This window comes from Haliotis rubra, unplaced genomic scaffold, assembly GCF_003918875.1.
Source record: "Haliotis rubra isolate DU_JTF1 unplaced genomic scaffold, ASM391887v1 Scf320, whole genome shotgun sequence".
In the NCBI taxonomy this organism is placed as follows: Eukaryota; Metazoa; Mollusca; class Gastropoda; order Lepetellida; family Haliotidae; genus Haliotis; species Haliotis rubra.
This window is the reverse complement of record NW_025766992.1, coordinates 42,845-68,841: the sequence shown is the minus strand read 5'-3', so window position 1 is coordinate 68,841 and position 25,997 is coordinate 42,845. Positions and strand designations below refer to the sequence as shown.

The 25,997-nt window shown below is 43.1% G+C and overlaps 1 protein-coding gene across 1 annotated transcript in view; it reads left to right on the top strand.

Annotated features, from left to right (window-relative positions):
- The window catches only part of LOC124283764 (atrial natriuretic peptide receptor 1-like), a 111,230-nt gene that overhangs the window by 76,766 nt on the left and 8,467 nt on the right, over positions 1-25,997 (top strand). The window contains exons 16-17 of the mRNA XM_046719782.1: positions 11,904-12,075; positions 21,754-21,903. Of these exons, the coding sequence (XP_046575738.1) occupies positions 11,904-12,075; positions 21,754-21,903 (322 nt within the window). The remainder of the gene's footprint in view (positions 1-11,903; positions 12,076-21,753; positions 21,904-25,997) is intronic.

Genomic DNA, 25,997 nt, shown 5'->3' with positions numbered 1-25,997 from the left:
GTTGATACCGACATTGCAAGACGGTCCTCACGTGCAAAGGATGCAGTCTGGTTGATACCGACACTACAAGACAGTCCTCATGTGCAGGGCAGATGGCAGTCTGGTTGATACCGACACTGCAAGACTGTCCTGATGTGCAGGGCAGGTGGCAATCTGGTTGATACCGACACTATACAAGACAGTCCTCATGTGCAGGGCAGGTGGTAGTCTGTCTCACAGTCCCTGAACCACATTAATTTCCCCACTGCCAAGCCCTCTCTGCAGTGCTAAAGCCCTAAATAAAGCAGGTCTAGACTTCCTCAGGCTCTGGTCTGCCTAGGGCTCCTTTTCAATATAAATGGGCTTGTTTGGTACTATCAAAATTATATATATTCAGAGACTAAGCCTTAGTCTAGGCAGGTGGCAGTCTGGTTGAAACCGACACTGCAAGGCGGTCTTCACGTGCAGAGCAGGTTGCAGTCTGGTTGATACCGACTTTGCAAGACGGTCCTCATGTGCAAGACGGTCCTCACAAGTGCAGAGCAGTCTGGTTGATACCGACTTTGCAAGACGGTCCTCACGTGCAGAGCAGGTTGCAGTCTGGTTGATACCGACACTACAAGACAGTCCTCATGTGCAGGGCAGATGGCAGTCTGGTTGATGCCGACACTGCAGGACTGTCCTCATGTGCAGGGCAGGTGGCAATCTGGTTGGTACCGACACTGCAAGACGGCCCTCACGTGCAGAGCAGGTTGCAGTCTGGTTGATACCGACACTACAAGACAGTCTTCATGTGCAAGGCAGATGGCAGTCTGGTTGATACCGACACTGCAAGACTGTCCTCATGTGCAGGGCAGGTGGCAGTCTGGTTGATACCGACACTGCAAGACTGTCCTCATGTGCAGGGCAGGTGGCAATCTGGTTGATACCAACACTGCAAGACGGTCCTCACGTGCAGAGCAGGAGGCAGTCTGATTGATACCGACACGACAAGACGGTCCTCACGTGCAGAGCAGGTAGTAGTCTGGTTGATACCGACACTGCAAGACGGTCCTCACGTGCAGAGCAGGTAGTAGTCTGGTTGATGCCGACACTGCAAGACTGTCCTGATGTGCAGAGCAGGTAGTAGTCTGGTTGATACCAACACTGCAAGACGGTCCTCACGTGCAGGGCAGGTTGCAGTCTGATTGATACCGACACGACAAGACGGTCCTCACGTGCAGAGCAGGTAGTAGTCTGGTTGATACCGACACTGCAAGACTGTCCTGATGTGCAGAGCAGGTAGTAGTCTGGTTGATACCAACACTGCAAAACTGTCCTGATGTGCAGAGCAGGTAGTAGTCTGGTTGATACCAACACTGCAAGACGGTCCTCACGTGCAGGGCAGGTTGCAGTCTGATTGATACCGACACGACAAGACGGTCCTCACGTGCAGAGCAGGTTGCAGTCTGGTTGATACCGACACTGCAAGACTGTCCTGATGTGCAGAGCAGGTAGTAGTCTGGTAGATACCAACACTGCAAGACTGTCCTGATGTGCAGAGCAGGTAGTAGTCTGGTTGATACCAACACTGCAAGACGGTCCTCACGTGCAGGGCAGGTTGCAGTCTGATTGATACCGACACGACAAGACGGTCCTCACGTGCAGAGCAAGTGGCAATCGTGTTGATACGGATCCTGCTGAATAGATTCCATCCATGGCTTTGGCATTGTGTTTACACACACTGGACAAAGGTTAGACCTGTTTCTGTAATCAGTTCAAAACTCTCCCACACAATGAGCTTGGGGTCTTTGACACCTTGTTTTAGTTCCATGTTCAAGCAAGACTGTGGCCAAATGCTGCCTTTACAGATGAAGCTTTAGGCTGACAAAGGGAATTTCGGGTTTGATTCTAAGGATGCCAAAGCTGTTAAATCGCTCGCTGAACACACCAACAGCCCGGAATCTATTATCCATAAATATTATGTGTACCTCGCATTCTGTCCTATCTAGGTAACCCCGACTCTAAGCAGACAGCGTATCCCAGGATATTATAATTACGTTGATAATTATCGTATGTCGTTATTAGTGGCTAAAATCATGAACTGCGATTCCGTCGTTTGGGATATAATGGCACCCAGCCTAGTGAGTGAGTGAGTTTAGTTTTACGCCACACTCAGCAATATTCCAGCTATATGGCGGCGGTCTATAAATAATCGAGTCTGGACTAGACGATCCAATTATCAACAGCATGAGCATCGATCTGTGCAATTGGGAACCGATGACATGTATCAACCAAGTCAGCGAGCCTGACCACCCGATCCCAGTAGTCGCCTTTTACGACAAGCATGGGTTTCTGAAGATCAATTCTAACCCGGACCTTCACGGGTACACGCAGTCTAGCAAGGGGCGCGTTTTTGCCACAAGTCAGCTCTTATTATAGTGCTGAGCATGGGATTCTTTGGCGTGCTGCTCTGTCCGGAATTTATTAAGGGTCAGTGTGTTTGTACAAACCGATGTTCCACTGTCCCCCGTGTCTGTCATGACCTCTCCCTAACACAAGTCAAGGGACACACAGACTTGACCACATGGTGGCAAAACCACGGTCACGTGATGAACGACTCAGGAGGTACTGGACAAATCTGTTATCAGACACCGACGCATGCTGCGTTTAGGTATTATTTCCTTACCCCTGGGGATTTAGGGTGAGAGCTGATGCCTGGCAACCTGAGCCCGCAACGCGAGGCGATTTGATGGATGAGGTGATCCTGCATGGTGACTTCGCAGATTGCATGACCTCGTGCCCTGTCCGCCTGGAGCATTACTCTCAACAGAAGCCACTGGATTGTCTGACCCACATCTCATTAGTGGCTTTTACAAACAAACAAACAAATTAACAAACGAACGAACTAACGACCGAACAAGCAAACAAGCACGACCAACAGACTATTATAACCATAATATGCTGAACTTCATAATCGTATGCGCAGTAGATGAATTACATGAGCAAGTACATGGGAATGAATTTACATCACAGTTTACAATATTTTAGCAAATTCAAAATTTGAAGGTGGTGGAATCAGGAACATTCACATATTGTATTCCTATTTTCTCTCGGACGCTCTTTACAATTTTGCCGGGGAAGGGAAACTTATCTTTCTCAAAATTACCCAAAGTCACAAGTTGCCTTTGTCGGTGCATCTCAGAGCAATATTTCGATATAAAGCGTAGAATCTTGCGGCATCGTTTCTAAGAAGGTCAAGTCTTGCCCTGGTGGGGACACCACCGTCGGCTGAATCCAAAGATGTGGATGGTTCTCATGTTACAACAACATGTGTGCCTGGATCAGATTCAAATTTGTCTCAGACCGTCGTTCAGTTGCTGGAGTACACAGAACAACATCCGCTTGTTAACGCGTGTGTGGCTGGCATTTGTTACAGGAGGTTTACAGAATAATAATGGTAATTCGTCTCGGACAAAAGAACACTGCATCCTATTCCGAAAATAGAAGTCTGCATCTCGAAATGAGTAATGTTTTCCTGGTTTGACAACGATCTCACACCCTTATCATGACTATCTACGTGATAACTCAGGTAATCTGACACTGGATCTAATTATGGCGGTGAACGATCATAAAGTTGATCTGTTAATACGTGTTGATAACGAAGCAGGAAATAGCCCTTCAAATAAATCAACGATGTATCGATTTTTGGCCCCCGGAGATATTCCAATCTGTAAATGTCTAACTAATCGGAATAAATGTTCTCAAAGGGATTTCATGATTCACCGTATTGCGCCTTATATGCATGCGTTCTCTCCTAGAGAAACGTAACACCGCTTCTTGGGGCAGGGCTTTCTTTTGGTGGCTGTTGTCAGCATCACGATGACCTCCGATGTTTTAAAAATCAGGGAAGTCAATCAGTATTATATGTATTCATGGGTTATGTTTTGTTCAAACGAGTGCGTTGGGGTTTACTCCTTTTTGTTAAAAATAATTAGAAGAAATCGGTTTAAACCCAGCCGTACTTCAGCTGAAAAATTGGCTCAGAGTAATAATTTCTTTGCAGCGAGATTTCAGCTTAAACTGGACTTGCTCGAAAACACCTTGCATGTTAAAGTAGACGTTATACAATAATGATAGTAATAATGATGATAATATTAATATTGGAAGAGGGTTATTTCAAGGCAATTCTTTGGTTTTCTGCTAGTCATCAAATCCTTCAAACCTTTGTGTGTGACTAAGATGAAGGACATCCTCCTGGACATCCAAGTGCCTTATCAAATCGGTACAGGCCCAGTCTTTCAAGGGTAGGTTTTTTGAACGGCCGTTGCACCGAGTTAATATGCAGCGTTTTGAGTCCATCGCTCAAAAGAAATCGTCTTGCTTGAAAAGGGAAGGCTTCTGTTTGATGCTGAAGACTACTCACTTTCCACTCATAACTTTCAATATATTTTTTTATGATATTGTTTAAAAATAATGCTTGAAAAATATATGAACTGTAGATTATGGGAAATATTTGAATTAACTGTCCAACGTCTAGTCAGTGGATGCCCAGAGTTGTTTCTTTAAAACCAACTACATTATCTGTAAGGTAATTGATTTGTCTGTCCCTTAGGACAGTAATATGATTGTCAAGATTCATGAAAGAGCTTGACACATGTGTGTACCTCCCTTACGAAATGTCACTCTTGCATCCGAAGCCCCTAGTTGTCCGACTCCCCATTGTTCTCGGCTTCCGCTCTTGCCTTACGTTGGGAGACTATCAGGGTTTGGTTCCAGAAGCACAGCCCTTCTGACATTCTGCAGGAGGCTGCAGTGTTGGTTAGTCTACAGATTCTACAAGAACTCTTGATGGGTTCGACTAGGCAGCGCTTCCATTAGAATTCCCTTTGGCTGTCCTGACTGCGTCGGAAAGGGGGCAAGGGCGCATGACATCCTTAACCAGTATGCCTAGTGACTGGAACAACCATACGAACACAAGAAATATGCTTCATAAGTACCAAATATTTTACCAAATATTTTCTGTTCCAAAAGTGTTCCTCATCTTCGCATTCATGAATATTTAAGAACCTCTCTCCAAGAACAATCAACTGAGTAAAATACGGCTGACATGATGACAGAACCAACTGCCAGTGACTGTTCCCCTGGCCTCCTTAGGGGAGGACAGTTTCATTAATAAATGATTTAGGTGGCCACAAGTCCACATGGCCAGTGGCTGGCCACAGGTCGGCGTGTGAAGACGATACATCAGATGGCGGATTTCCGCTCGAAGGGTATCGGTCACAAGGGAAATCCATGATGATTGTGCAGAATTGACACGTGACTGAGAGGTCACATTGGGTCAAGTTAAAAGTGTCGTGCTGTCATTCGGGTTATCTGGGCTTATTCCGTTGATTTCCTTTCACCCTTTTTCCTGCTCTGCAATGGTGTGGTGATAATGCTTGATGATTGGAAGACGAATTCGTTGTTGTCTTAAAACAGAAGCTTTCGTTATGTTGTTATTGTGTATAGCACATTTTGACATGGAGCAGCAATTATATAAGGGTCACCGCTGACGACGGATTGTGTTGTAAAATGACAGCAATGTGCAACAGGCGATTATGGTTCCAAGAAGAAGTACTCCCAATGCAGGACTCGATGTTCAGCTGGACCCAGATCAGCATTGTATGTTGGCTGGTTGCTTTGTTGTTTAACACCGTACTCTGACTGACTGAGTTTGTTTTTTTACGCCGCTTTTTAAGCAATATTCCAGCAACATCACGGCGGGGGACACCAGAAATGGGCTTCACACATTGTGCCCATGTGGGGATTCGAACCCGGGTCTTCGGCGTGACGAGCCAACGCTTTAACCATTAGGCTACCCCACCGCCCCTAACGCCGTACTCAGCAATATTCCAGCTATATGGCGGAGGTCTGGAAATAATTGAGTGTCAGCCAGACAATCCAGTGATCAACAGTATTGTATGTGTTTGGAGCCCTGTAATTATTTTATCTACGCTGTGTCTCCTCCTCCTCTTCACCTTCATCTTCTTCATCATCATCATCATGACTCAGTTTCATGAAATAAGTCTTTTGATGAATGTTCCAATACCAACTGTCAATAGTCATTTGACGTTTTCACTGATACCCTCCATATGGACAATGACGTGTATTAATAGGTCATCGACATTTCAAAGCAAATCTCTTTTGTGGGTTGTTATGTATGTTTTCTGGTACATATAGAACATCTACGTCCCGTCTCCTGGCAACGCAAGTTCCCTATTGCCTGTAGGTTATGTGTAGTATTTCATTGTAATGATTTGTTACGTGAAGTAGTGTATATTGACTGTGGATATACACTAACATCTGCATTCTAGATATGTTTTGTCACAATAAATTGTATTCTATGCATTGCTTGAAAAACACGTCAGTATCGGTTTAAAGGAAAGGAAAAAAAGTTACCACAAGTCATTGCAACCTTGAATGATGCATCGTTGCTTTCGTTTGATAATGTGTTTAAAGGTCGATGTTATTTTAGGATGGAACAAAAATCTTTAAAGCCAATCGGTAAGAGCTGCGAAATGTCTGAGCGTGGAAGGAAGCGAGGGACGCGGGCTGACGAGCGCTTTTACCTAAAGTACTTTACTGCAGTGATGAGATCTACTGGCGTTCACAGAGATAAACCAATCGGAGGCACTACATAATGATCTCTAGCATTCAAATCTATGTTTATTATTTCCTCTGTCGGTCTAGACAGGCATAACTATCCCGCCACCTGTCACTTCACCGAATAATCGATCTCTTTATTCGTTTAAGCATTCTGTCTTTCCTTACTTCCGTGTATTAACGTTGTGTTTATCCGTGTAGCGACAGTAAGTCGTCGGTGTCTATCGAATCCTAGTAACTATTTTCAGATAAGGTCTGATATTGAATGAAAGAATCGTTGTGTATTTTTCCCCCAACATCCATCATCCATCCGCTATCCCAGATCATCTGACAATCCACCGTACTCTGCCTGTCACCATCTGACCATCCACCACCCGTCCACTATCTATCATCGACAGACCATCAGCAATTCGTCACTGTCATATTCAGACCATCCACCGTCTGTCATTTTCAGGCCACCCAACATTCATTCACTATCTGTCATCATTGGACCATCCATCATTCGCCCACTGTCAGTCATCATTAGACCACCCACCATCCGTCCAAATACCTGTCCCCATCAACCATCCGTCTGTCTGTCATAAATCAGACCACCCACCATCCGAACACTATCTGTCATCATCCGACCACCCTTCGTCAATCCGCTATTTGTCATCATCCGACCACCCTTCGTCCATCCGCTATCTGTCATCATGCGACCACCCTCCGTCCATTTGCTATCTGTCATAATCAGACCATCTACCATCATCCTTCCACTCTCTGTCATCATCCGACCACCCTTCATCCATCCGCTATTTGTCATCATCCGACCACCCTTCAACTATCCGCTATCTGTCATCATCCAACCACCCTTCATCAATCCGCTATCTGTCATCATCCGACCACCCTTCGTCTATCCGCTATCTGTCATAATCAGAAGATCTACAATCCATCCACTCTCTGTCATCATCCCACCATTTTTCGTCCATCCGCTATCTGTCATCATCCGGTCACCCTTCGTCCATCCGATATCTATCATAATCAGACCATCCATCCACTCTCTGTCATCAGCCAGCCATCCTTCATCCATCCGCTATATGTCATCATCCGACCACCCTTCGTCCATATGCTATCTGTCATCATCGGAACACCCTTCGACCATCCGCTATCTGTCATCATTCGACCACCCTTCGTCTATCCGCTATCTGTCATCATCCGACCACCCTTCGTCTATCCGCTATCTGTCATAATCAGAAGATCTACAATCCATCCACTCTCTGTCATCATCCCACCATTTTTCGTCCATCCGCTATCTGTCATCATCCGGTCACCCTTCGTCCATCCGATATCTATCATAATCAGACCATCCATCCACTCTCTGTCATCAGCCAGCCATTCTTCATCCATCCGCTATATGTCATCATCCGACCACCCTTCGTCCATATGCTATCTGTCATCATCGGAACACCCTTCGACCATCCGCTATCTGTCATCATCCGACCACCCTTCGTCCATCCGCTATCTGTCATCATCCGACCACCCTTCGTTCATCCACTATCTGTCATCATCCGACCACCCTTCGTCCATCCGCTATCTGTCATCATACGACCACCCTTCGTCCATCCGCTATCTGTCATCATACGACCACCCTTCGTCCATCCGCTATTTGTCATCATACGACCACCCTTCGTCCATCCGCTATCTGTCATCATGCGACCACCCTTCGTCCATCCGCTATCTGTCATCATGCGACCACCCTTCGTCCATCCGCTATCTGTCATCATCCGACCACCCTTCGTCCATCCGCTATCTGTCATCATGCGACCGACCACTTCGTCCATCCGCTATTCTGTCATCATGCGACCACCCTTCGTCCATCCGCTATCTGTCATCATGCGACCACCCTTCGTCCATCCGCTATCTGTCATCATCCGACCACCCTTCGTCCATCCGCTATCTGTCATCATCCGACCACCCTTCGTCCATCCGCTATCTGTCATCATGCGACCACCCTTCGTCCATCCGCTATCTGTCATCATCCGACCACCCTTCGTCCACCCGCTATCTGTCATCATCCGACCACCCTTCGTCCATCCGCTATCTGTCATCATCCGACCACCCTTCGTCCATCCGCTATCTGTCATCATCTGACCACCCTTCGTCCATCCGCTGTCATCATCCGACCACCCTTCGTCCACCCGCTATCTGTCATCATCCGACCACCCTTCGTCCATCCGCTATTTGTCATCATCAGTCAGTCTGGTATTCAAAATCCATCTATATTGGTCCACCTCTATCCAACCAGCAATACACCCATCATGGGTCCACTATATCAGGCCACCTGTTTCACCTGAGTGGCCCAGTGGATGTAAGAGGGACAACGACCATGCAGAGCTGTACGAGATATATGAGACCATGGGTGTGACATTTAGTTTGCTTCCCCGATCCGCAAGACCCCCTTCCACTTGTATCACATCACTGCAGGCTGACTCGGAAATGGAAAGCAGTGTTAATTCATAAACTCAACTCACTCACCCACAGCCGTATACTCCACATCCCCCGTGGAATAATACCTCCCGTTACCCCCAGCTCCTTCGACCCGTTGGCTTTAATCAAGGCACAAATCAACACGCTTTTACCCCATCCGTGTAAAAGTACCATGTATTAAATACCGACCTCGTAAAATTCAATGTGCAACCCTCCCCTACCCTTCATTCTTCATTCGTGTATGAAATCAACACCCCTTATCAATCGTCCAATACATTATGTGTCCATCTGCCATCCTTTAACGCATTCTTCATCCATGCATCAACTCCAATCTTAATCAACCATAACCACAGCCCGGCCGATAATAATCAAACTATTGATCTTCATCAAACACGTCCGTCATAGATTCTTAAGTTATTTGTCAACCATAATCTGTATCCGCACCTATATATACCCACCTAATTTAACACATTTTTATTTTATGAGAAAGAGTACACAAGTCCCTAAACTTCCCAAGTCAATTTAGCACTACAAACCTTTTTAATCGTAGAATATATGTTGTCTTATTATCGCTAAATATCAGTACAATTGCCAATGGCTGAAGGGATGGTATACATCCAGCAGGTAGCCAAAGTACTGGAAGTCCCAATGGTCCCTAGAGTGGTGGTCTGCCTTCAGTTGTTAGCGATCATCATCCCTTTGTAGATTGTATTGTCCTAATTTGAAATCCTATTTTAGAGATATATGCTAGTTTTAGTTTTATTACTGTGATATACTAATTGGATTTACTGTCCTTCGGCGACATGTTTTTAAAATCTGCGCATTTATCATGAATATATAACTATTGTAAGTCACGATATGGCTGAAATACTTCCGCTGTGACTATAAAGCTTAACCTCCCACACTCCCTCTATCCCGTCCCTCTGCCTGTCGCTGCAGCATTGACACCATATAAACATAGCAATCCATCCATCTTATCATCTAGTTCCATCAGCCAGATAACACCGGCACCGTGCACTGCGTTGCCCGACGAGGCATCGACTGGGAAAGTCACATGTTAGGCCAGTCATTCAGCTCGCTGGTGGACACGAACGGAGTGTATGAACCGTTGGGTGTAACAAAACCTTGGATCAGGTTGACCACCGCGGATCAGTGTGGATCACTTACCGTTATATATGGCCCGCGTATGTGTGTTCACTTCTTTAATGTGCTGAGGACGTGGAAGGCGACAGGAGCTTGTTCTGGGAATCCACGTTCTTTGGAAATAATTCGAGGAGCCACATGCGACTTTCTGCTGAGTGTGGGGAATTATGATACCGATTACGTTTGCTCGTATATATCTCACGTGGATATTTTAGGGGTAGTATAATTATTATATGTACATCTCATATCTAAATGTCTCAAGTCAACGTTCAGGTGAAACATAATTATGAATAATTGCTGAAATAACTATTACCGGTATGAATAACATATCTAAACATTTTTTACAGACTCAATGTTAAAATAGCTTATAAAGAATGCCCTTTAAAGTGTTTAACAGATTTTTGTTAGAATATGCCGACTTACATACCTGTAAATATAGCAAGTACATAAAACATGTGCCAGTTGTCATAAATATCAGGCATTGACCTCATTCAAAGTCAAACATGCTGATCAATAATTAAAGTGTTCATGAACACGTATGTTGTGGCATAGCCAAATTTATGTTAGATGTTCCGAGCGCTCAGTGAGCCATCCACTTTGCATAATTCTCGAAGAACAATCAATATATTCCCCTCGACCGTTGACTGCCGGCACCACATGGGTCTGAAGGAGTACATTCCTGGTTGAGGAATCAGGGTCAGGCCTGGTATTCCTGGCACCAGATGGTATGGTGATGTCAGTCTAATTCTGACTGGAGTCGTGCACGGCAGATCGGTTATTAATTAATTACCGCTTCTACTTGGTGAAGTCTGATTACTAGATTGTTGAAATGAATTACACGCCAAGTGAACGCATGGCATTTGTATGATGTGTGATTTAACACCTTGTTGAAGGTTTTTGCCATTTTTATGGCACTTGCTTGGAAATATGGGTCTGTTGAAAATATAAAGAATGTATTAATTAATAATGATGTAATCAAGGTTTCAAGTTTAAATATACTAACATAACTTAACACAATTCAATATTTTACGTCAAACTTTAAAATCATATTATATGACCGTTGAAACTGAATAAACTTTTATAGTTGTGAGCATATTTTGTACACATTGACGATCTGAACAGAAAAATATCCAAACTTGTGCAGTTCAGTATTCTCTACTCCCCGCTACGTTTAACAAGCTCCATTTTTATGACACGGCCTGGGTGGAGGTGAAGGCATTGCCTTGTCCAGTTGTTTGTCCACTGCACATTCAGGACCTATGTCCAATAGGTTCACAGATGTCAAGCAACCGCTGTCCATAGGAATCGATACACAAGAAGTCAGGGAGTGATAGCGCCGGCAAGCCGCAGCCCAGTGTATATGTCATTCAGCGTTTACTGTTATTCGTCAACGTCTGGTTGGAAGGAATCATCTCAACCACACACTGGCCAACAGTTTTATATGTGCTATTTACAATGAACATCAAACATCAAACCTATATGACGAATTCCAAGTCTTCAAGTTCCACGACAATATATACTGTCAATCATCCACGTCACTTGATCGCCATATAACTGCCTATGGGAATGTGGTTCGCGGGATGAATGAAGCATTGAAGTGCGGTTTATATGTATAAATATTACGGGGTGTATGTTTTGTGTGACCAGGTCCAGTATGCTAACTGTACTCATACTTTACCACTATCTGGCAGAGGTTTACCAGAAGGTCAAGAACGGCGTCAAACCATTCTTCCGCCCGACTCTGGAGGACTACGACTGTCCGTGTGACGAGCTTGCTGACGTCATCAGACGCTGCTGGGCAGACGATCCAATGGAAAGGCCGGATTTCCAAGCCCTGAAGAGCATCATTCGAAAACTTAACAAGTAAGTTGATGGTGTTGTGTTTTGCTGTGGTATTTAAGACCAGGTGGCCTGGTTTTCTGAGGTGTAGAATCTCACTAGGCTGTTGTACATTTCCCGAAATCCGTTAATCGTAACGAGCGATCGTTCAAACATTTGTTTTTCCCTGGCTGTTCTTCATGTTGCCTGTGCCCGTAAACTATGAGCTTGGTTTGTCACCTAGATTATGATGACATATCTCAAATGACTGAACTGTGTACAGATTGGCAACACCAACGTTAGCTTATACCAGAATTAGTTCTTAGTGCCATATACAACCATCTCGCTTCTAACGCTCGGTCTATGTGTCCGTTGTTGTCACGTAAACGTTCCACTTCATTGTGTTATCTTGTTAAGGCATGCTTGTAGCTTTAAGTGGTGATATGACAAGACTGTACATACTGATTTTTCGAGAAAGCAGTAGGTCATTGTAGGCCTGTCCTACCTTTGTGATTCTAGCCAGAGAATGTATCCCTTATAACCGACGTCAGGGGGACCACTTTGTTCGGTGGCCATGCACCTTGTTAGATGACACCTGTCCTTCATGGTAATATGCAACTTTATTACCTACAAGGGCGAAAATATCGGGGTTCATATTTTCCATACGATCCCCTAGGGCAAAATATCACTTTGTCAGGGTGTCGTGACGTCATGAACAATACTATGACGTCACGTTTAAACTGTGACGTTGCGTTCTACATGCGGCGACTGTAGGTAGCCAGTCTATGTTTGAAAGTAGTTTTGGGTTAATTTTCCTCAATTTGACGACTTCGGTAATAAACAGAAAAACATGATCGTGCCCATATCATACTATGTTTACGACACTCGTGCCTACATATCGGTATATCCCCTCGCTCTCGCTCGGGAAATACCAACATTTAGGCACTCGTGTCGTAAACATAGTATGACATGGGAACTTATATAATATCCTCTATTTATTACATGCCCGTGGAAGATACTGCAGTGTGATATTTTTACAGCACTATTACACTAGTGTATTACTGCTAGACATATCACGTCATAATGGTTACAGTTATGACGTCACAATGCAAATGACTCTGTCGCAATGGTATTAGACATTGCTTGACTCGCGGAAAACTGAAATGAGAGTCATCACACTGTAGGCAGTTTCTATCAATTTATGTTGGAGAGTAATAAACAGAATACTAAGCTGGCTTCCGTGAAACACCATTTGTATTATAAATTAATAAAATTGGTATTGCACGGAAGGTCGTTTAAAAGCTTCTATGCAGCTAACCTCTCCGCTTAGAATCAAATCATGAGTGATAGTGTAATGTATGGTTTACGCAGCTTTTAGCAGCATTCAAGCAATATCACGGCAGGAGACACCAGAAATGGGCTTCACATATCGTACCCTTGTGGGGAATCGAACTTGGGCCCTCGGCGTGACGAACGAACGCTTTAACCTCTAGGCTACCCCACCACCCAAAATAAATTTAGAGGAAACATAACGATGGTTATTGGTTAGTGTGTTTGATCAGTTGATTTTGTTTCGATTTGGATCTGACATTTTGTTAACTTCATTCTATTCCAGACCTAAACGTCGCTATTATGCAATGAAGAAGTTGATCATCCATAAAGACTTGTCATTCCTATTATTGCAGCTTCTAGAAGGCCTCTCAAACAGTTCACATCCTATCTGGGTATTGGAAATAAACACATTCTATCTTGGTATTGAAATCGGGATATTCTGGCTAGATATTGAAATTGACATCGTTTATATAACTCACAGGGACGCCTTTTCGATGATAAAGATAGTTGTTTACAAACCGTGTGGATCAGGAAGTCTTCCACATTTCGGCGTCCCTATCAAACCATGAGTTTCTATCAAAGTAACTGTTTGAAAATAATGTTTCCAGACACACCAGATAAAACATTTATTATTTTAGTAAATATATAATAACGCTCTCTGGAAATAAAGACATAAATCTGTCTACATGAAATTGCACTATTAGATGCCATTTTGTCGCCACAAGTACCGAAAAACTGTCATTACCTCGCCCTTATATTGACTGTCGTCTACCCAGTAATCACTGGCTCCTAATATTGCGTCACATTATTGCCATTTTATTACAAAGCTATATCAATTCATCTGAGATTGTCAGCGAGATGAATATGCCCTTATTCAACTGCATTACCCACCGGAAGGAAGGGACAATATAACTCAGTTCCCTCCGTCAATACTCCCTGTAAATCAGAACACTGGCAAAGGCGTATTGCTTATTACGCTGTGTTAATGAGAGTTAGGGCAGCTCATATTGGTTTGTGGGTGGTTCATAGTGAAGGGTTCCAGTGTTGGGCAGCAGCCCGACGCAAGACGTTATGAGATGGTATCAGTCCAAAATTGTCAATGAGAGTTGTGCGCGTATTGGGGTTGAATGCACCAATGTGAGAGCGTCCCTCTTACAATGTAATGGCCTTATCGGCACCACAAGGACTTCAAACGAATGCATTTGCATGTATTCAGATCTGCAAACTGACAACTCGACCCTTCAGTGTCTAGTGATGGATGTCATAAAGCAATACGTATCAATACGTATTTGATCCTTATTCAGGGATGTCCAGCTGACATGTTCTGATTGCATTTTTTACTTTTTGCAAACATTTTTCTTCCAAATAACGCCCCACCCCTGAATAAGTGAGTATGGTTTTATACCGCCTTTAGCAATGTTCCAGCAGTATTACGACGAAGGACATCAGATTGTATATGTGGAATCGAACCGGATCTTCGTAGTGACAATCGAACGTTGCAACCACCTGGCCTCGCTCCATCCCTGAATGACATCCCGACTCCAGCTCTTCATCCATTCCCACATCTACCTCTACCCTTGATTGTCTCTCTAGGTCTGTGCGCACCACAGTCGCTGATCTGCCTGATTCAGTTCACAATGCACTCTGTTGCAGCTGAAACATTGCTGAAGTGACCGACATTCAATCACTCTAGCTGTTGCAGATACCCCAAGCGTCTCAGCCGCACGGCTGTCTTAAACCCGTCGACAATGGCTTTTAGACAGACTTACTCTATTCGTGTCGCTAAAATCACTTGATGAACTGTACCCTTGTGAATGCTTATTCTATATTTAGATCTAAATCTGCTTTCAGAATCACAATGACATAATCTTTGTAGATTACTTCAACTTTCCTAAAAAAGTAAACTTTCCCTTGTTGTCGGGCAATGTTCCTGCAGATTTTAGTGGTTACTTTTCAAAACTTTTGAGTCTGCCCTTTCCATTGAAGACGTTGGTACAGCGTGCGAAACATTTAATGACAAAAAGGTGGAATGCAGTTTTAATTTTTTTGCACATAGATGACAGAAATGATGACCAATACATATCCCTATTTTCACGGTGCTTTTTCATACGAGTTGACTTCCATGTGACAGGTGCCCCAGTGAAGAAGGATAGGTAGGCGAAGCGTCATCACTCAAACTGCTTGATAACGATTCAATACCACATGCCTGTCATACATTCGGAATCGTACAGCGGTCTTTGATTGCATGAGATATCCCGACAATTGAAATGTTTGTTTTTTTTCTTTAAGAATACCATGTTTCTAATACTTAGTCGTTGATTTGCAATTAATTTTTAGTTTGATTCTGTTGTTTTCAAGTTTGAAACAAACCATTTTGCTACTGTTCTCTAGAGCGAAAATTCATGTTTCCCAATTTTATTTGCATTTGCCACCTGTAACAACAAAATGACACTGTGTGAGTGAGTGAGTTTAGTTTTACGCCTAGTGTGCCATACAGACCTTGAAACAAATATATCCAAGCAAGAACGTCCATGCAAGTGTAGAATATGTGTCAAATCTAGTCAAAAGTCCAGCTATATGGTGGCGGTCTGTAAATAATCGAATCCGGACCAGAAAACCCAGTGATTGACAACATAAGCATCGATCTACTTAACTGGGATACGATGGCATGTATCAACCAAGTCAGCGAGCCTGACTTTCCGATCCCGTTAGTCGCCTCTTACGACAAACATGGGTTACTGAAGACCAATTCTAACCTGGAACTTCACGGGAGAAAGTTTTTTGTACAGCTGTTGCCAGTGCATGTACGTGAGCTATAAGCATGGAAGCATGGCTACTGCTCGTCTGTACAATATTACCTCGGCGGTGTCAGTACGTAAATCCAATAACATTTGTGTATTGAAACAGTTTCGCTAAAGGCGGATTGCAACTTGTTCAGTTCACAGAGAAATCAGGAAACAGGGACATCCTGAATTTTCAATCAGGAGAAACACAGACAATTAAATCAGCCTAAATTCCTCTGTTCTACACCAATGCCATAGTTATACCCACTGGCTAGACATGTAATACCAGACTCTCGATCATCAAAAAGGATTTGTACCATTTGTTTTGCTTATTTGATCCGCGATTGCAGAATAGATCATGGAAGCAGAACGCCGTCATCAAGGGCGCGGCGACTGCGGGGATATTCGCGTTCGTCTTAAACATCAGGATCGATGTAAATATAATCAGGAAGCTGAAAATGGGTTGATCGATTGCAGGTATTGAACGGTGACAGTTAATCAGAGAGGGCACCTGCCCAGCAGAACGGCAAGTCAGACTGTGAAGTTTGTTTCTAGAGACTCACTGAATGTGTAGTGCAGTGGAGATTAAATGGATTAAATATAATCGACTTCAGAGACATGGAAACTACTAATCATGATTGGCTGGCAATGTAAGTAATATGTTGTTAGCTAATTATTGTAATTACTTCAATTTTGAGCAAAGGAAGCAGTGTTTTATTTGCATGTATTAAATGAACTCTTTTATGCGATTTTAGAATTTTCCGACATTTGCCTGTGTCGCCATTTCATCAAAAATGTATGTGTAGAAGCATTCCACTTGTATATCACGCAAATTGAAGCTTTAAGTCTCACAATAAAGAGGGCATGGATTTTAGTTTGTATATATATTTTGCCATATAGTTTCAAATTATCTTCCTCACATATTGACATCTCTAATTTGAGCGGTTTGAAGTGGCGTAAAACAAAAGTCAATCAAGTTGTTTTATGAAACAGGACAATATGGCCGCAGTGTATCTAGGTGATTACTTTAAGGATCTACTGTTACTCTTTCTCGTCTGTTGTACCATCGAGGAGTACGCTGTTGTTATCCGGGTGCCTTATCTACCCATCTTCTAGTTCCCATATTATTTTCTATTAGGTATGTACCATTAATCTAGTTATAATGTTTTTATAGTGTCTCGTAAGCCCATGTATGGCTGGACGCACTTCCTTGAAAATGCTTTAATGTTGAATGTTAATGTTAATTTTGTGCGTGTGACACTTTAATAGACAATTTACTACTACTACTACTACTACTACTACTACTACTACTACTACTACTACTACTACTACTACCACGCGCATGCGCAAGTAAGGCAGTGTCCGCTTCACAGTGACTTCCGTCCTCCTAAGTATAGCTTTCCAAAAGACAGATTCCCTGTCGACATATCAGTAGCCTGCTTAACGTCTTCGGACAATTGATGTATATTGATGTATATTTAGTCTTGTTAACCCTGCATACTGTTATCAACACGTGATCCTGTGATCCCACCAATGACAGTGTAGATTGATGTAACGGGTAATTATATCCCTGTAACATTATGATTACAATGTGTCATAGGTGGAGTCTGTAAGTAGAGTCTCCGTGCTGGTGATACGCATTCGCCGTGGAGTGCGTTAATATTCAACAATTGAAACTGTGATGCTAATAACATGTCGTCATTGTAACAAAGATGCAATTCCAGAGCAATATTTGGCGAATCATGCCTACTGACGGGAAGATGTTGCCTTCAGATTGCCGGGATAGTGTTCATGACTGGTGCCATAGGGGACAGGATACGCACACGTTTTGGGTTACACCCGGTGTCATCAAAGTTTTGATGGTGATTCACAAACGCTTATCTATGAAAAAGACTAAACCGTACAATCGATTTCTTCTTGATGTGGAAAGGGTTTTGTCGATTATGTTTGAAAGCACCAGGGTCTCACAACACGGAAAACGCCTTCCATCTGCGTACACCCCTGAATGAGTGAGTATGGTTTTATGCCGCCTTTAGCAATGTTCCAGCAGCATTACGACGAAGGACATCAGATTGTATATGTGGAATCGAACCGGATCTTCGTAGTGACAAGCGAACGTTGCAACCACCTAGCCTCGCTCCATCCCTGAATGACATCCCGACTCCAGCTCTTCATCCATCCCCACGTCTACCTCTACCTTTGATTGTCTCTCTAGGTCTGTGCGCACTACAGTCTCTGATCTGCCTGATTCAGTTCACAATGCACTCTGTTGCAGCTGAAACATTGCTGAAGTGACCGACATTCAATCACTCTAGCTGTTGCAGATACCCCAAGCGTCTCAGCCGCACGGCTGTCTTAATGGCTTTTAGACAGACTTACTCTATTCGTGTCGCTAAAATCACTTGATGAACTGTACCCTTGTGAATGCTTATTCTATATTTAGATCTCAATCTGCTTTCAGAATCACAATGACATAATCTTTGTAGATTACTTCAACTTTCCTAAAAAAGTAAACTTTCCCTTGTTGTCGGGCAATGTTCCTGCAGATTTTAGTGGTTACTTTTCAAAACTTTTGAGTCTGCCCTTTCCATTGAAGACGTTGGTACAGCGTGCGAAACATTTAATGACAAAAAGGTGGAATGCAGTTTTACATTTTTTGCACATAGATGACAGAAATGATGACCAATACATATCCCTATTTTCACGGTGCTTTTCCATACGAGATGACTTCCATGTGACAGGTGCCCCAGTGAAGGAGGATAGGTAGGCGTAGCGTCATCACTCAATCTGCTTGATAACGATTCAATACCACATGCCTGTCATACATTCTGAATCGTACAATTGAAATGTTGGGTTTTTTTCTTTAAGAATACCATGTTTCAAATACTTAGTCGTTGATTTGCAATTAATTTTTAGTTTGATTCGGTTGTTTTCAAGTTTGAAACCAACCATTTTGCTACCGTTCTCTAGAGCGAAAATTAATGTTTCCCAATTTTATTTGCATTTGCCACCTGTAACAACAAAATGACACTGTGTGAGTGAGTGAGTTTAGTTTTACGCCTAGTGTGCCATACAGACCCTGAAACAAATATATCCAAGAACGTCCATGCAAGTGTAGAATATGTGTCAAATCTAGCAATATTCCAGCTATATGGCGGCGGTCTGCAAATAATCGAATACGGAACAGAAAATCCAGTGATTAACAACATGAGCATCGATCTACTTAACTGGGATACGATGACATGTACCAACCAAGTCAGCGAGCCTAACTACCCGATCCCATTAGTCGCCTCTTACGACAAACATGGGTTACTGAAGACCAATTCTAACCTGGAACTTCACGGGAGAAGGTTTTTTGTACAGCTGTTGCCAGTGCATGTACGTGAGCTATAAGCATGGAAGCATGGCTACTGCTCGTCTGTACAATATTACCTCGGCGGTGTCAGTAGGTAAATCCAATAACATTTGTGTATTGGAACAGTTTCGCTAAAGGCGGATTGCAACTTGTTCCGTTCACAGAGAAATCAGGAAACAGGGACATCCTGAATTTTCAATCAGGAGAAACACAGACAATTAAATCAGCCTAAATTCCTCTGTTCTACACCAATGCCATAGATATACCCACTGGCTAGACATGTAATACCAGACTCTCGATCATCAAAATGGATTTGTACCATTTGTTGTGCTTATTTGATCCGCGATTGCAGAATAGATCATGGAAGCAGAACGCCGGCATCAAGGGCGCGGCGACTGCGGGGATATTCGCGTTCGTCTTAAACATCAGGATCGATGTAAATATAATCAGGAAGCTGAAAATGGGTTGATCGATTGCAGGTATTGAACGGTGACAGTTAATCAGAGAGGGCACCTGCCCAGCAGAACGGCAAGTCAGACTATGAAGTTTGTTTCTAGAGACTCTAGAGACTCACTGAATGTGTAGTGCAGTGGAGATTAAATGGATTAAATATAATCGACTTCAGAGACATGGAAACTACTAATCATGATTGGCTGGCAATGTAAGTAATATGTTGTTAGCTAATTATTGTGACTACTTCAAAGGAAGCAGTGTTTTATTTGCGTGTATTAAATGAACTCTTTTATAAGATTTTAGAATTTAACGACATTTGCCTGTGTCGCCATTTCGTCAAAAATGTATGTGTAGAAGCATTCCACTTGTATATCACGCAAATTGAAGCTTTAAGTCTCACAATAATGAGGGCATGGATTTTAGTTTGTATATATATTTTGCCATATAGTTTTAAATTACCTTCCTCACATATTGACATCTCTAATTTGAGCGGTTTGAAGTGGCGTAAAACAAAAGTCAATCAAGTTGTTTTATGAAACAGGACAATATGGCCGCAGTGTATCTAGGTGATTACTTTAAGGATCTACTGTTACTCTTTTTCTTTCTCTTCTGTTCTTTCATCGAGGAGTATGCTGTTGTAATCGGGGTGTCTTATCTACCCATCTTCTAGTTCCCATATTATATTCTATTATGTATGTACCATTAATCTAGCTGTAATGTTTTTATAGTGTCTCGTAAGCCCATGTATGGCTGGACGCACTTCCTTGAAAATGCTTTAATGTTGAATGTTAATGTTAATTTTGTGCGTGTGACACTTTAATAGACAATTTACTACTACTACTACTACTACTACTACAACTACTACTACTACTACTACTACTACTACTACTACTACTACTACCACGCGCATGCGCAAGTAAGGCAGTGTCCGCATCACAGTGACTTCCGTCCTCCTAAGTATGGCTTTCCAAAAGACAGATTCCCTGTCGACATATCAGTAGCCTGCTTAACGTCTTCGGACAATTGATGTATATTTAGTCTTGTTAACCCTGCATACTGTTATCAACACGTGATCCTGTGATCCCACCAATGACAGTGTAGATTGATGTAACGGGTAATTATATCCCTGTAACATTATGGTTACAATGTGTCATAGGTGGAGTCTGTAATTGAGTCTCCATGCTGGTGATATGCATTCGCCGTGGAGTGCGTTAAGATTCAACAATTTAAACTGTGATGCTAATAACATGTCGTCATTGTAACAAAGATGCAATTCCAGAGCAATATTTGGCGAATCATGCTTACTGACGGGAAGATGTTGCCTTCAGGTTGCCGGGATAGTGTTAATGACTGGTGCCATAGGGGACAGGATACGCCCACGTTTTGGGTTACACCCGGTGTCATCAAAGTTTTGATGGTGATTCACAAACGCTTATCTATGAAAAAGACTAAACCGTACAATCGATTTCTTCTTGATGTGGAAAGGGTTTTGTCGATTATGTTTGAAAGCACCAGGGTCTCACAACACGGAAAACGCCTTCCATCTGCGTAAATTCTTACTTTCCTTCCACAATTAAATGTGGCTACATGATAGAAACTAAATAACGTTTCACTCTCTACATGACGAACATAGCTTTGTAATCACGAACTTGATATGTGTTTAGTTTCACGCAATCAACAAGTGGCACGCTTGACATTGTCCTATCTCATTTGCAACATTCGGAGTAAGTGACTTTGGAGTATTAAGACTGTCAAACTGATCTGGCCAGTTCGTATGTACACTGTTTCCATTGGTTACAGGGATGGAGACAAGGGCAACATCCTTGACAACCTGCTGTCCCGGATGGAGCAGTACGCCAACAACTTGGAGGCCCTGGTAGCGGAGAGGACGTCTGACTACCTGGAGGAGAAGCGGAAGGCGGAGGATCTACTGTACTCCATGCTGCCGAAGTGAGTAGACACCCGGTGTTCCACGTCGTCCACTTTGCGTTTTGTTTTTAATCCCTATGCTTATGCAGTCTTAGTACACGAGGTCATCATTATCTTTACAGTTCACCGACTTACCAAAAGAATGTCTCTGTTGATCTTTGGTTTGGTTTGTCTGATTGTCCGCACTCAGCAATATTCCAGCTATATGGCGGCGGTCTGTAAATAAACCAGTCTTGACCACACAATCCAGTGATCAACAGCATGAGTATCAGTCTACACAATTGAGATACGATGACATGTGTCAACCATGTCAGTGAGCCTGACCACCCGATCCCGTTAGTCGCTTCTTACGACAAGCGACGACGACGATCAATTCTAATCTTCGCGGGTTCTGTGTTAGATGCGCTGACTTGGGTGATGCTCAAGCCTGCCCTGGTTGGAATTCATCGTATCCGACGGTGAAGGACGATGCTGATAGTATCAGCCAATTGTTGTATCTGAGATAGCTGACAAATGTTGGTTGTTTGTTCCAAGTTTGTCGATAGAATCTCATCCCTTGGAGACAGGTAATCATTGCGACCCCTGCCCACGTACACGGCGGATAAACCCCGGATGACCTGGTCATCAATCCTGATTGTATACCGATGATCAAACCTGATCAAATCAGTTTCCCCAGCCACACAGACGTGGGGGTGTATCACAGCTGGCTTCTTGTTGTGATGCTGACCTCGTCACGACGTCGCCGACTCTCGGTATAATACAGCCAGTGTTAAAGAGAGGCTGTACCCATCAGCCGAGGACAGTTTGCACGTAGCTGTCCACAATCCACATTGTCAGGAATCAAATGTGTATTATATTTTGGGGGCGTGGTGGGCGTGGTGGGCGTGGTGGGCGAGCTGTCAAAAGTGCCAGGCTAGTGATCCAGCGAGCTGGAGGTGTAGGGATCGAGCCCACCTGTGACTGGGTGTAAAAACCTTGGAGTCAGCTTTGTGTGCAGATTCTTTCAGTGTTGTCACAACCCCTAGTGTTCAGTACACAACCCTGTGCACTTAAAAGAACCCACGAATCCGTTGGTATGTGACCAAATGGTGGCCACATGAATACGTGCAAACACCTAGTTGCAGGTACAGCAACGTGTAGTAAACTCAGATAAAGTACTGTGACTATGTGTCCCAGTCCACACAGCTGTGAATGGGTACCTTGTAAGGATGGAAATGCCGAAATAACTCGCCTAGTGGCTGCAAGAGTTGCATATTCCCCAGGGAGTTGAGATTGATAATACGATGTGCCGTTGCGATTGACATCCAATGATCGACGGAATAAATACTAGCGCCTTGAGCATGCACTAGTTGCGTGGATATGTGCGTTATATAAATATCCTATAATAATAATATTTTCAATATCAAAATGAAACATGACCGCGTTGATACGTGTCACTAAATCCTTAATATATGCCTTCTCCCTGCGGATCTACATGTTCCGATAGTCTTCCATTTTGGATGGGATGCTAAAGAAAGGTGTTATGTTTAAAAGTCTATATGTCAAACTATAGTTTGGTGAAAGAGTCGCCTGACGCATACCGACTCATATACGAAAGATTCGCCTGACGCATACCGACTCAAATACGAATGAGTCGCCTGAAGTATACCGACTCAAATACGTAAGAGTCGCCTGAAGTATACAGCAGATTCATATACGAAAAAGTCGCCTGAAGTATACCGACTCAAATGCAAAAGAATCGCTTGAAGTATACCGACTCAAATACGAAAGAGCCGCCTGAAGTATACCGACTCAAATATGAAAGAACCGCCTGAAGTATACCGACTCAAATACGAAAGAATCGCCTGAAATGAAGTATACCGACTCAAATATGAATATTGATATTATATCTTTATATTCCTGAACTTCCCAAAGAACCCAGTACTGCACATTGAATTGTCAGCGTTAATGTGGGTTATTTGTAAAGCATCGTTGATTCTCGTCATAATGTCAAGACATGAAGGGTCTAGAGTAGCTTCAAATCTGAAGATTAACATATGGAATTTGTTTACTCAACTGCAGTTATATCTTACCCCTAAACAGGTAGGCACTGGCCATGATCACACTTAGTGATCGTACATGGTAACACGGCTCCTGTTGGCTTAGGGAAAGTGATCCAAAATAGGCTGGGCAGTAAATGTAGTTGGAGGACATCAGACATCATTACGTACACTGGCAACGTCTCAATCCTGACAAATCTGTGTGCGCTCTTCCACAAGGAGCCTATTTCGGCTGGCTACACTCAGGCAATTACATATCAGGGACCATGGAGCTCAAGCAGAGGACTAATCCGCTCATTCCTGTCACACAGCAAGATTTGGTCTCACATCAAACTGACAGTTCCAGACTGTAACTGTTTATCTCAACAACAACAGGGACTACAACGTCTCCAGCGAGGCGATGCACAACAGACCCCGCATCCAGTCGATCTCTTACATATACAGTTTAATAGTCTCCAGTTCAAGAGGCTGTTTGGATTTCTTGCTGAGTACTTCGGTGTTCTTCCGCGCGCAGGAATACATGCAGAAACGGTACGCGATACACTTAGTGCGGTTGTTGTGTGAAAACATCACTACCTGAGCATAAAGCGCGTTTATAAAACAGATAGATAGATACGGTGATCAAGGTAAATACCACCAGGGTATTGTCTCCTCAGGGTCGTGATAGGTCATGATGTCTGTAACTGCAACATTGTATACGGTTTTATTTATTCTTCTTCACTCTTTGTTACTGAGTATTTCCCTTTCTCTATAATGTTTTGTCTATGGTCGTCCGCGTTGGCAGCGCGCAGCATGAATTATACCTGATAAAATACAGAAAATAATTATCAATCAGTCAAATGACAGAGTTATTCCGGGAAAAAAAAGAAGAATTGACAGGTGTACAATTATCATAGAATACAATTTCAAAATGTGTTAGAAGAGCATTGGCTGCGAAGTGGGCAACCACGTAAAACAGTATCGAAAGCGGAGCTGATGTTTTGTCGTTGTTGAATTCAACAAGAAACAGACACAATGAAATTTAGCAACAAAATATTACAACACAATTCAATCAGTTTTGTTATCTGGAACTGTTGGGAGACGTTTGCTTGAGAAAGGGTTCAAGCGTCGTGTTGTGAAAATACCCATATCTCCTGTACACCCTGTCACGAAGATTCGGGGCGGTGACGGTAGCCCTGTGGTTGTCTAAAGCGTTCGCTCGTCACGCCTAAGCCCGGGTTTGATTCCCCACATGTGTACAATGTGTGAAGCCCTTTTCTGGTGTATCTTCCCCTTACTCACCTATGCTTAACTTACTTTGAACTTTGGACCGAAGGGGCAACTAAATTTCCTGAATTTCTCGTTAATTATGGATTTAGCTCACCCGCATCATTAATTTTCTTTCGTGAACTATTTGAATCTTTTATCAAATGGAAAGTTATCCATCAATGGCGGATTATCCGCTGTGTCTTCATATCTCTCATGTATTTTCCAACTATTTTCCACAAAATAATGAATTCCCCTCTGAAACATAATCCGTTGGACACGACCCCCGGTGTTCAACATCTCGTGGCACAGATCGAAGTATATCACACCTAGTAACCAGGTAATCAGTTCCTCGTGACAATGCCTGCACATTATCTCATGGTAAAAAATGTAATCTTCCACCACTCCACAAATCACTGTAATTTATCGGATCTATAGCCATTACCTGTGTTACTGATGAAAATGTCAGTTTCACAAGGGCATCCGGGCGTTGTGACGTCATGGCCCTGGTGGTAGTCAGGGGTGAGGTGGAAGTCAATCAGTCACCGATGTCTACAGTAGGAAAACACGTTGGAGGTGGCTGCTGTCGTGTTGAAGCCAACGTGATAGACTCCAGACAAATGAATCTATTGGGTAACACTGTCAAGACTAGTTCTGAATAAAAAAAATCGATATTTGCCATTTAGTTTGCCCTTTAGGGACGTGTTTCTTTCGCCAATACATTCATATTTTGTGGACAAATATTGTGTTGAGAACTGAACACATTCTAAACCATGTGTCAACATATTGTGTACTTAACGTTAACTTGAAATCAGTCATCTTACTAATCGT